This window comes from Trifolium pratense, linkage group LG5 (genome assembly GCF_020283565.1).
Source record: "Trifolium pratense cultivar HEN17-A07 linkage group LG5, ARS_RC_1.1, whole genome shotgun sequence".
NCBI classification, from domain to species: domain Eukaryota; kingdom Viridiplantae; phylum Streptophyta; class Magnoliopsida; order Fabales; family Fabaceae; genus Trifolium; species Trifolium pratense.
The window spans coordinates 25,557,414-25,568,242 of record NC_060063.1 but is presented as its reverse complement, the minus strand read 5'-3'; the positions used below and the strand labels follow the sequence as shown (position 1 = coordinate 25,568,242).

Below are 10,829 nucleotides of genomic sequence, written 5' to 3'. Positions count from 1 at the left end.
ACTCTACTTTTTTTTTGACAAAACTCACACACTCTACTTACTCTCCTCTATCCTTATAAAATACTTTCTCTACCTTGAACTTTCCAACTCCAAAACTTTCTCTAACCCTCTTGTGATTTTTCTTTTACCCCTCTCTCTCTCTCTCTCTCTCTCTCTCTCTCTCTCTCTCTCTCTCTCTCTCTCACAAATGGAGTTCCTCTCTTTAATTTATCTAGTTGCAGCATTGTACTTTTGTTTCCTAATATGGAAGCTATTTGATCAAAAGAAGGACCAAGAGTGCTATATATTGGATTACCAATGTTACAAGCCAACACAAGATAGAATGCTAGGGACAGAGTTATGTGGCAAAATAATCAAAAGAACAGAGGATTTGGGTCTAAATGAGTACAAATTTCTCCTGAAAGCTATAGTAAGTTGCGGCATTGGCGAACAAACTTACGCGCCAAAAAACGTCATTGAAGGCCGCGAAGCATCCCCAACACTGAACGACGCAATCTCAGAAATGGAAGAGTTTTTCAATGATAGCATTGCAAAACTCCTCGCTAGGTCAGGCATTTCCCCCTCCGAAATCGACATTCTTGTCGTCAACATCTCAATGTTTACCTCTCTTCCCTCACTATCGTCACTCATCATTAACCGTTACAAAATGAGACACGACGTAAAAGTGTACAATCTCACCGGAATGGGTTGTAGTGCTACTCTTATATCATTAGACATTGTTAAAAACATTTTCAAATCACAAAAGAACAAGTTAGCACTTTTGGTCACTTCAGAGTCACTTAGTCCAAATTGGTATCCTGGTAATAATAGATCAATGATCTTAGCCAATTGTCTTTTTCGTACCGGAGGTTGTGCCATTCTTTTGACAAACAAAAGATCCTTAAAGAACACAAGTATAATGAAATTGAAGTGTTTAGTAAGAACGCATCACGGCGCCAGAGATGAGTCGTATAATTGTTGCCAAAAAATGGAAGATGAGCAGGGCAGGGTTGGTTTTTATTTAGATAAGGCTCTCCCATTGGTAGCAACAAGAGCTTTTGTTGACAATTTAAGGGAAATTTCACCCAAAATTTTGCCAATAAGGGAATTGTTTAGGTTTCTTGTTGTATCACTTTTTTTTAAGAAACTCAAGAAGATAGCGAGTTGGTTAGGTTCCGAAACAAAAATAAGTACTAAATCATCATTGAATTTTAAAAGTGGTGTTGATCATTTTTGCCTACACACAGGAGGAAAAGCAGTGATTGATGGAGTTGGAAAGAGTTTAAATCTAAGTGAATATGATCTTGAACCAGCAAGGATGGCATTACACCGTTTTGGTAACACTTCTGCTAGTAGTTTGTGGTATGTGTTAGGATACATGGAAGCAAAAAAGAGACTTAAAAAAGGTGATAAAGTTTTTATGATAAGTTTTGGTGCTGGATTTAAATGCAATAGTTGTTTATGGGAAGTAATGAAAGATGTTGGTGAGGCAAATGTTTGGGAAGATTGTATTCATGATTATCCACCTCAATCTTTGGCCAATCCTTTCATGGACAAGTATGGTTGGATGAATGAAGTTGAGGATCCAAACTCTTCTGAAATTCGTAATTTTCTAAGTGAAGAAGGTAATAATTAATGAGTTTAATTGTTGTGCACGGTTAGTGTAAAGTAATTTCATTCTTTATTGTGGAAAGAAATAAGTGTAATTTGGCTTTTTTTAGTACTAGATTTGTTGACAAGTAGGATCAAGGTTATTGATTGTGCACTAATTTCATTATATATTATGTATTAATAATATTCATTACCCAATAAGAAGTTTTCTACTTTTGTTTCATCTATAACTAGTGTGTGTGCCCGTGCGCACGGGATAATCGAGAGAATTTGTATAGAATATGTGAAAGACTTCATCATCATTTGAACAAATAAATACTCCTGTAGATAGACATAGAAACGTCAAAATAATTGCAGTTGATTGTTATTCAAGATTGCACACCCCATTTATTCAAGAATGAATTGTGATATTCTGCAAAGAACTTGAATTATCGTCATGATTTCAATATAAGAAAGACGGAAATATAAGATTAATTTTTCAAACTAATTAAATATAGCCGTGTTACGTGGATGGGAACCACCTGTTGTTCTTGACAAAGATGACAACAAAATTGGAGTCAAGAAGCCAGAGGATGAATGGTCAAAAGATGAGGATGATCTTGCTCTTGGAAACTTCAAGGCCTTGTATGCCATTTTCAATGGTGTAGATGCAAATATGTTCAGACTTATCAAACGATGCACTGTTGCTAAGAATGCTTGGGAGATTCTGAGAAAAGCACATGAAGGAACATCTAAAGTAAATATAAGAAAGACGGAAATATAATATTAATTTTTCAAACTAATTAAATATAGTACTAGTACTTGAAGCCTTCAATCAGCTCAAAACAAATTGGCACTTCACAGTAACAAGAAACTGACAAATATCTTGAGATCTCAGCAACGAACAACATATGAAGTTCTTGAATAGCACAATTTATCAAATACCTTACTACATTTTCTTCACAACTTTAAAGGAAGCAAGTAAGAATTCCCATCAAGGCCTTTTGCATAATAATTTGTCAAGATTTCTTTCATAGTAACATCCCTATAGATTGGAGGGTTTTCTTCTGATAACAATTCCTTTATTGGACCATAAACTTTTGATGTGCATTCAGATATAGTAAAATTCATAAAGAAGCTTGCTACAGAAATTCTAGGACCTATTGTCCTCGACAAAACCCGGTGATTAACACTGACGAACGTGTCATTCGTCATTAGCTGCACAAATAACAAGGAACTGATCAGCGAATATATGATCATAAAATTGTGGTAATACAAGTTCTGTTTACCTGTAGGATATCCCCAATATTTACAACAAGGGCTCCATGCACCGGAGGAACATTAACCCATTGGTTCTCGTGAAGAACTTGAAGACCGCCTATTTGATCTTGATAAAGTATTGTGATGAAGTCACAATCAGTGTGTTTTGCAATTCCCATAGTTAATTCTGGTTCAGGGCATGGTGGATAGTATTGTCCCATGATATAAAGTGCTTCGGCGCATTCCATTTCATTAAGGTAAGAAAGATCGAGGCCAAGAGCTTCTGATAATAACTCAAAGATCGTAACACCCAATGCTTTTATTTGCTTTGAATATTCAGCCACAATATCTCTACAAATACACAATTATTTAAGTAAAAACTAAAGAAAAGGTCTACTATTGATATAAGGGTAAACTACCGTTTTGGTTCCTGAAAGTCTAACTCGCTGTCACATGAAAACTCAATTATATCCTCTACTCTTCCCCGAACCCCACTAGTTATGGAACACTTTACATTAGAACCCAAACCACACTGATTCTGTTCAGTATGTTTAGTCCCTGCTTCTGATTAAATCCTGATTCTGATTATTATTATTATTAGTCCTTGCTATATCCCTATTCAACCAATCATCTGAGAGATAATCATGGAAAGGAACATGACCTTGTTCTGTTCGGTATGAACAGAGTGATTCATTCATGGTTCACCCTTGAGATTTTGTTTGAAAATCCCATGCACATGAGACTAGCTTATCAAAATCAAACTCACCCTTCCTCTTCTCATTCAAAACATGTGTAGTACTAGAAGCAAGACTTGTTAGTGAGTTAAAGCAAGACTTGTTCTTGGTTGATAACTTTGGACCAACTTTTACTATCTTTAGCTGTTATCTTAGGGAAATGATGATGAAGAAGATTTTGTTACATTTTGGTCTCTGTACACATCAGCAATTTGGTCGCCACGTTGGCATTTTTTTTACTGAATTAACATCGGGGACTAAAGTGACTAACAGAGTAAAGAGTGGACGATTTGAGTTTTTGTTTGAGTCGGAGGGAGACCAATGTGACAACGAGTTACAATTCCATGACCCAAATAGTGGTTTGTCCATTGATATAAATCAAAAACCTCTTTAGAATATCATGTGGCGAGTCATAAAGTTTTCAGACACCGACACTTGTTAGGCACACTTGAGTTTTATACCAGTTCGGTTGGGGGTGGATTATCAACAGTTCAATTTAGTTTTACCAAGTTGTTGTAACGGTTGGTTCAGGACAAATTCAATCAGCTAACTTATTCGCTATAAGCTAAAAATTAGCTTATAAGCTATTCGCTATAAGCTGGCTTATCAACTATCCACTATTTTTTACCAAACAGAGTGTATAACTCATGGTCAGTAACAAACTATATAACTCAAAATCCTTTTTAACTATTGCATATAGAAAGATAAAGAAACATTACCTACATACTGATGGCATCTCTTCTGGATTTGGAAGAAGAGGATTTGCAGCAAATGCAATTGTATCCCTCCAATTAGCAGCCATGTCTTTAAACAACTTCCCATTAGAGAAAAACCTGACTTTCTTATTTTTATCTCTTGAGTAAAAGGGTTTCTTTGATTCAGCATCTTGTTCATGAAACATACGAATTCCATTGATCATCTCATCCAAAACATGAAGTGGAATACCATGATTGATCACTTGGAAAAATCCCCAATTTTTGCAAGCACTCTTGATTTGGTCAACTATTTCAATATGGTCATGATTTGAAGTCTTGTTTTTGATGTGTTGTAGATCTATGATTGGGATGGTGGTGTAGTTGTTGGATTCAGTTTGAGTGGATTGTTCTACCTTGACATGAAAAATAGAAGGTATCTTTGTTATGCCAGAATCTAGGATACCTTTTACACCTGTTTTTGAATCATCAAATGCTTGAACTTGTGCTTTTTTGAAATCACTAACTGATTCTAATGATGCGGCCATAGTTTTGGAATGGAAAAGTAGCAAAGTCAAACTATACTAGAGTGATAGACAGGACTCAAATGATGTTTTAACAAGTTTTGTTTTGTTGAACTAGTAATAGACCGTGCTATCGCACGTGTCGTAACGTTACGCCTATTTTTTTTTTTCAGTTCGACCTTGATAAGTCGACATTTGTAAAGTAAAATTAATAGATTAACACTAAAATTAACTTAATATTGAATCCAGGGACGGATCCAGACATTAGATTTTGGTGTGGCTAAATATTTGAAAGACGTTAACCAGAGACACTTCAAGCTTAACCACACCTAATAATATCAATATTATTAGTGACTCGAAAACAATATTATTAAACTATAATAGATACTCACCCAATTAATAATGAGCAAGCGAGTTGATCAAATTAATGTGTAATTAATCTGTATAGGTGGGTATAATAATGAGGGTTAACAATATTTGCATTCTATAGAGACTATTTTGAGGCCTAACGGTATCTATTTTTCATGAAAAGATTTTAAAATAAAGACTATTTTTATAAATTATAATATTATAAAGACTAAAATTACCATTAAAATTTAAGCCACTTGGTTTGGTCTAGTAGTGAAGGGTTTGAGTAGTATGTTATAGGTTATGGGTTCGATTATCAGCTCATCGTAAACAAAAAAACAATTACCATTAAAATTAACTTTTTGAACTAAAAGAAAAAATATATATGAATAGCTTTCCCAGCATTTTTTCTCCGTTTGATCCCTAGTGTTCAAAATACTACCAAATAGGGGTATAGAAAAAAAGATAAGTGGTCAAAAGTGACACACGAAAACATAAGGCCAAATGGCCCAAGCCCATAATATAATATGCATAACCCTAAATAATTGTCTTATTATGATGTAGAGAACAAAATCTGCCGCCAGGGTGTTTGCTAGTCTTCTTCTTCCAACTCTTCTTCCAACTTCCTGTGCTTGCTATTCTCTATCGTTTTGCTTCATCTTCTTTTCTTTTCATTTTTCTCATTTTTGCTTCATCTTCATGTGTTTCTTATTCTGGTTTTCTTTTTTCTTTTTTATGCTCGGTATATACCATGTATATGAAAAAAAATAGTGAAAATTCTGGTGTGGCTATAGCCACACCCAGCCTCTATGTAGATCCGTCCCTGATTGAATCTCAAATCAAACATTTCAAATAAAACATTAAAGTTTAACTGAATTACAAGATTGTTGTCAATGTATACTACAATTGAAAGGCAAACTTGAAAATAAAAATTAAACATTTAGTTACCATACATATGGATATCATATATATGAATCCAATCAAGTTGTAACTTTAAAAACTTTTCCAACATTGGGATAAACATGTTTGAATTCAATTCGAAGCCTATCACCGAATTGTATTCCGTTGTCAAAACAAAAGTTTTTCCATCCTCCAACAATTTGGACATTTTCAGAAGGATTACTTGGATACCTTAAATATACCAACAATAATATGTGTTTTTATCATAAGAAAACATTATACTTTGAATTTACTTCAATACAATTTTTTTAAAATTAAATTGATGATTTATTCATACAATCAAAGAGATGAAGATTCATAACACATGAGGAGAGGGGATCCATCCTCTCCCATTAATTTTTCATGCGGTCCAATCATAACCATTAATTTTGTTTTTGCTCAACCGTACACAAGGTTGTGAGAACCGGATCGGTCATCGAATCGGTGAGCTCACTAGTTCAAAGTTCAATTGGTCGGATCGGGTTTAACCGGGGTCGGACCGTTTTTAATTAAATATATATTTTAATTAATATATAAATAAAAATATATGAATAATTGATCAATATTTCATAATTTCACACGTTAAAAAAGATAAAATACCACAAGTCAAAATAAAATAAAATTTATAATTCAAACCAAATTAAAAATTATATAATAAACTAAGTTCAATAACACAAAATAGCACCATAACATCAATTGACAACATACTGCCTTCAAAAAAATCAATTGGCAATATACTACAAAAACAAAGTGCCAAGTGAAAAAGCAAAAACTAAATGTTTATCAAGTTCATAAAGACTAGGGTCATAACATCCATTGCCAAATGCATAGCTAAATGCAACGTAGTGCCAAGTTAAAAACTAGATGTTCATTTAGACATAAAAAGTTAAAAAAAAAAAAAAAAAAAAAAAGATAAAACGACCCCGGTTCACGCGTTTTTTTTGCTGGTCGGTTTCCTATCCGTTTTTTGCTCATAACCGAACTGTTTTCATGACCGGTTCACGGTCCGACCGTCCGGTCCGATCCGGTTTTGATAACCTTGACATATGTTACGATAATTAATCCAAGGGTGAAAAACAACACTGGACTCCCTCTGGGCTATTTCCACGGGAGACAATCCCGATCGACATATGAGAAAGCTTGAGAGTTTTGATACTTATGATACTCTTATATAGAGCTAGTAGAGAGAATAAACAAACTAACTATCTAATGATGAACATGTCCTAACAAACAAGCTGAATCAGTGTGCACAGGATATTACACAATGGTGCAAGGAAAATGTTTTTTTTGAACAAGGTGCAAGGAAAATGTTCAATGTACGAGGTAGGATATTGAGAGGTATCGAAAGAAATTGGAGGCTTTAAGAATTCATGTCAACGAGACAAATCTCCATTATTACAATGAAGTCAGAAAGAAGCTGGATATGTTAGTCAAGGATGATCTGTATTGGAAGCAACGAGCAAAAACGTTTTGGTACCGCGAAGGGGATCTGAATACGCGTTTCTTTCATGCATCTGCCTCAACACATAAAAAGGTAAATCAGATTGAATACCTTGAGGATTCTAACGGTACTGTCTGTAACAATATTGAAGGTATGAAAGTTATCGCAAAGGATTACTTTGCTGATCTATTTCAGAAGCAACCCGGGGAGCGCGCAATGGTTGTAAATATCAAGCATAATTAGTATTTAATTATTATCATTATTATTTTAGGATTTGTATAAAGTCTATAGAGTCAATCACCTTAATTGTTGGAGATATTTGTTCCTTAATTTACTCCAATTAGGTTACTATACTTGTGTATATATACACCTCTTGTAAACTCTCAAAAGTAATGCAATATACAACTTTATTCATTCCTTTATATGGTATCAGAGCACTAGTTGGAAGTCTCCAATACTTGAGTCTTACTCGACCAGACATTGCCTTCGCGACCAACAAACTTGCTCAGTTCATGCAGAACCCGAGCACCATGCACTGGTTGGCTCTCAAGCGCCTACTTCGCTATCTGGCCGGCTCTTGCGACAAAGGCATTTTCATCTCCGCGACTGCTCCCCTGAACTTTCATGCGTACTCAGATGCGGACTGGGCGGGTGACAAAGATGATTACATCTCTACCACTGGTTACCTGCTCTATCTTGGCGACACCCCCATCTCTTGGAGTTCCCGCAAGCAACGCTCGGTTGCTCGATCATCCACTGAAGCTGAATATAAAGCCTTGGCCGACACGGCCAGTGAACTCCTTTGGGTACTCTCTTTGTTCACTGAACTTGGTCACACTCCTACAGCTGGTCCTGTCATCTACTGCGACAATCTTGGTGCTACACATCTGAGTGCTAATCCTGTCTTCCACTCCAGAATGAAGCACATAGCCTTAGCTTATCACTTTGTCCGTGAAAACGTTCAACGTGGCCGTTTTCGTGTTTCCTTCGTCTCTACCAACGACCAGCTTGCTGACATTCTCACCAAGCCTCTGCTTCGCCCCCGGTTCGAGTTTCTACTATCCAAGTTGCATCTTTCTTCCAGGTCGCCCAACTTGCGGGGGGATTACAAGCATAATTAGTATTTAATTATTATCATTATTATTTTAGGATTTGTATAAAGTCTATAGAGTCAATCACCTTAATTGTTGGAGATATTTGTTCCTTAATTTACTCCAATTAGGTTACTATACTTGTGTATATATACACCTCTTGTAAACTCTCAAAAGTAATGCAATATACAACTTTATTCATTCCTTTATAGTAAATGCTGTTACTACAGGCATATCCATGGAGGATAATGATATGCTTACTGCTCCTTTCATTATTTCTGATTTCAAAGATGCTGTATTTTCCATGGAGGCTGACAAATGTCCCGGCCCGGATGGCTTCAGCCCCGGTTTTTATCAACATTTTTGGGAAACTTGCGGCAATGAGATAGTTGATGCAGGTCGCTCTTGGCTGTCCAGTGATGTGTTCCTTCCAAACTTCAATTCGACAAATATTACTCTCATTCCAAAAGGCGAGTCTCAAGCATCTATGAAAGACTGGAGGCCAATAGCTCTTTGTAATGTTCTTTACAAGGTGATTGCAAAAGTCCTAGCCAACAGATTGAAGGTGGTGCTTGATAAGTGCATTTCGGCTAACCAATCAGATTTTGTTCCCGTAAGATCTATTCTAGACAACGCCATGACGGCTATCGAACTTAGTCACTACATGAAGGCAAAAACTAGAGGGAAAAAAAGGGGAAGTCGCTCTGAAATTGGATATTAGTAAGACGTATGATCGGATAGATTGGGATTGAGAAATGATGATCAAGATGGGCTTCTCACAACAATGGATAAGCTGGATTATGCAATGTGTCGAAACAGTTGACTATTCTGTTCTAGTCAATGGTCACACAGTGGGACCGATTATTCCAGGCAGAGGGTTGAGGCAAGGTGATCCGCTCTCACCTTATCTATTCATTATTTGCGCAGAAGGCCTCTCGGCGCTCATTCGACAAGCTAAAATCAAAGGGGGACCTTCATGGTATAAAAATATGCAAAAATGCTCCTATTATTACACATCTTTTGTTCGCAGATGACTGCTTTCTCTTCTTTCGAGCCAATGTGTCTGAAGCGGCGGCTCTGAAAAATATTCTATCTATTTATGAAGTAGCATCCGATCAAGCCATCAATCTCCAAAAATCAGAATTTTACTGCAGCAGAAATGTCCCCTCCGATGTCCGTGACTCAATACCTGACCAGTTAGGTGTAACTCAAGTGCTTGGGACTAGTAAGTACCTTGGTCTTCCATCTATGATAGGTAGAAGTAAAATAATCTACTTTCAAATTTATCAAGGACAAAATATGGAGGAAGATTAATTCTTGGAGCAGTAGAGATCTGTCTCAGGCAGGCCGAGAAGTGATGATCAAATCGGTGTTACAAACTATTCCCGCTTATGTGATGAGTATTTTTCTCCTCCCAAACACTCTGATTGATGATATTGAAAAAATGCTTAACTCCTTTTGACGGGGGCATAGTAGCGGGAACGCACGAGGTTTACATTGGCTTTCTTGGGAACGCCTCGCTGTGAGCAAGGACTATGGTGGTATGGGTTTCAAAAATCTACAAGCCTTCAATTTAGCCATGGTTGGTAAACAAGCTTGGCATTTAATTACCAAGCCTGAAAGCCTAATCACAAAATTACTCAGCTAAATACTATCCAAAGTGTGATTATTTTGATTCAAATATTTGTCACAATCCTAGCTATGTATGGAGGAGTATTTGGAATGCAAAAAGTGTTGTTCAAGGAGGTTACAAGTGGAGTATTGGCACCAGAGAGAATATCAAAATATGGGGACAAAATTGGCTTAGAGAAGGCATGTCCTTGCCTTTGTCATCAGATACGCACAACATTACAAATCACGTGACAGTTAAAGATCTATTACTGCCAAACTTAAAAGCATGGAATTATGAGGTGCTAAGTGACTTGCATGGGTACATGATAACAGAATAGTTTGGAAGTTGGAGCGTGATGGAAATTATTCAGTGCGTAGTGCCTATAAATTTTGTGTCAACACTGCAGGTGTACATGACAGACATGGTTGTGCAGGTAGCTGGAATTTAATTTGGCACGCTAAAATTCCGCCGAAAGTGAAGAATCTTTGGAGAATAAGTCGCAATATCCTTCCAACGCTACTGAAACTCAGTAATAGAGGAGTTCAGTGTCCAACAGTTTGTGCAGTTTGCAACGAAGAGGACGAAGACATTCTGCATATATTGTTTAGGTGTAATAAAA

The 10,829-nt window shown here is 36.3% G+C and overlaps 2 protein-coding genes across 4 annotated transcripts; one reads left to right on the top strand and one right to left on the bottom strand.

The window, feature by feature from the left end:
* On the top strand, positions 1-1,813 carry LOC123885102 (3-ketoacyl-CoA synthase 12-like). The gene has a single exon (XM_045934334.1). It carries the CDS (start codon positions 188-190, stop codon positions 1,613-1,615), a length of 1,428 nt encoding a protein of 475 aa, XP_045790290.1. The 5' UTR covers positions 1-187; the 3' UTR covers positions 1,616-1,813.
* A 108-nt stretch (positions 1,814-1,921) lies between these two features.
* On the bottom strand, positions 1,922-4,892 carry LOC123885103 (1-aminocyclopropane-1-carboxylate oxidase homolog 1-like). Of its 3 annotated transcripts, XR_006801075.1 has the most exons (5): positions 4,283-4,892; positions 2,859-3,180; positions 2,515-2,787; positions 2,112-2,296; positions 1,922-2,002 (listed from the first exon to the last, which is right to left on the bottom strand). XR_006801075.1 is itself a non-coding variant. In XM_045934336.1 (4 exons), the coding sequence occupies exons 1-3, from the start codon at positions 4,801-4,803 to the stop codon at positions 2,530-2,532; spliced, it is 1,101 nt and encodes a 366-aa protein (XP_045790292.1). In that variant the 5' UTR covers positions 4,804-4,892; the 3' UTR covers positions 1,922-2,296; positions 2,515-2,529. The 3 variants fall into 3 exon arrangements, 2 of the variants coding, with proteins under 2 accessions (XP_045790292.1, XP_045790291.1); XM_045934336.1 differs by having other exon boundaries at positions 1,922-2,296; XM_045934335.1 differs by lacking the exons at positions 1,922-2,002; positions 2,112-2,296 and having other exon boundaries at positions 2,328-2,787.
* Between the last annotated feature and the right edge of the window lie 5,937 nt (positions 4,893-10,829).

What these genes read in the sequence shown, in the direction of transcription:
- LOC123885102 (XM_045934334.1), top strand. Translation starts at nt 188, where the DNA reads ATGGAGTTCCTCTCTTTAATTTATCTAGTTGCAGCATTGTACTTTTGT.
- LOC123885103 (XM_045934336.1), bottom strand. Translation starts at nt 4,803, where the DNA reads ATGGCCGCATCATTAGAATCAGTTAGTGATTTCAAAAAAGCACAAGTT. An exon ending in GAGATGCCATCAGTATGTAG is followed by an intron (nt 3,181 to 4,282) that starts GTAATGTTTCTT and finishes GTGTATTTGTAG; the next exon opens with AGATATTGTGGCTGAATATT. An exon ending in ATATTGGGGATATCCTACAG is followed by an intron (nt 2,788 to 2,858) that starts GTAAACAGAACT and finishes TTATTTGTGCAG; the next exon opens with CTAATGACGAATGACACGTT.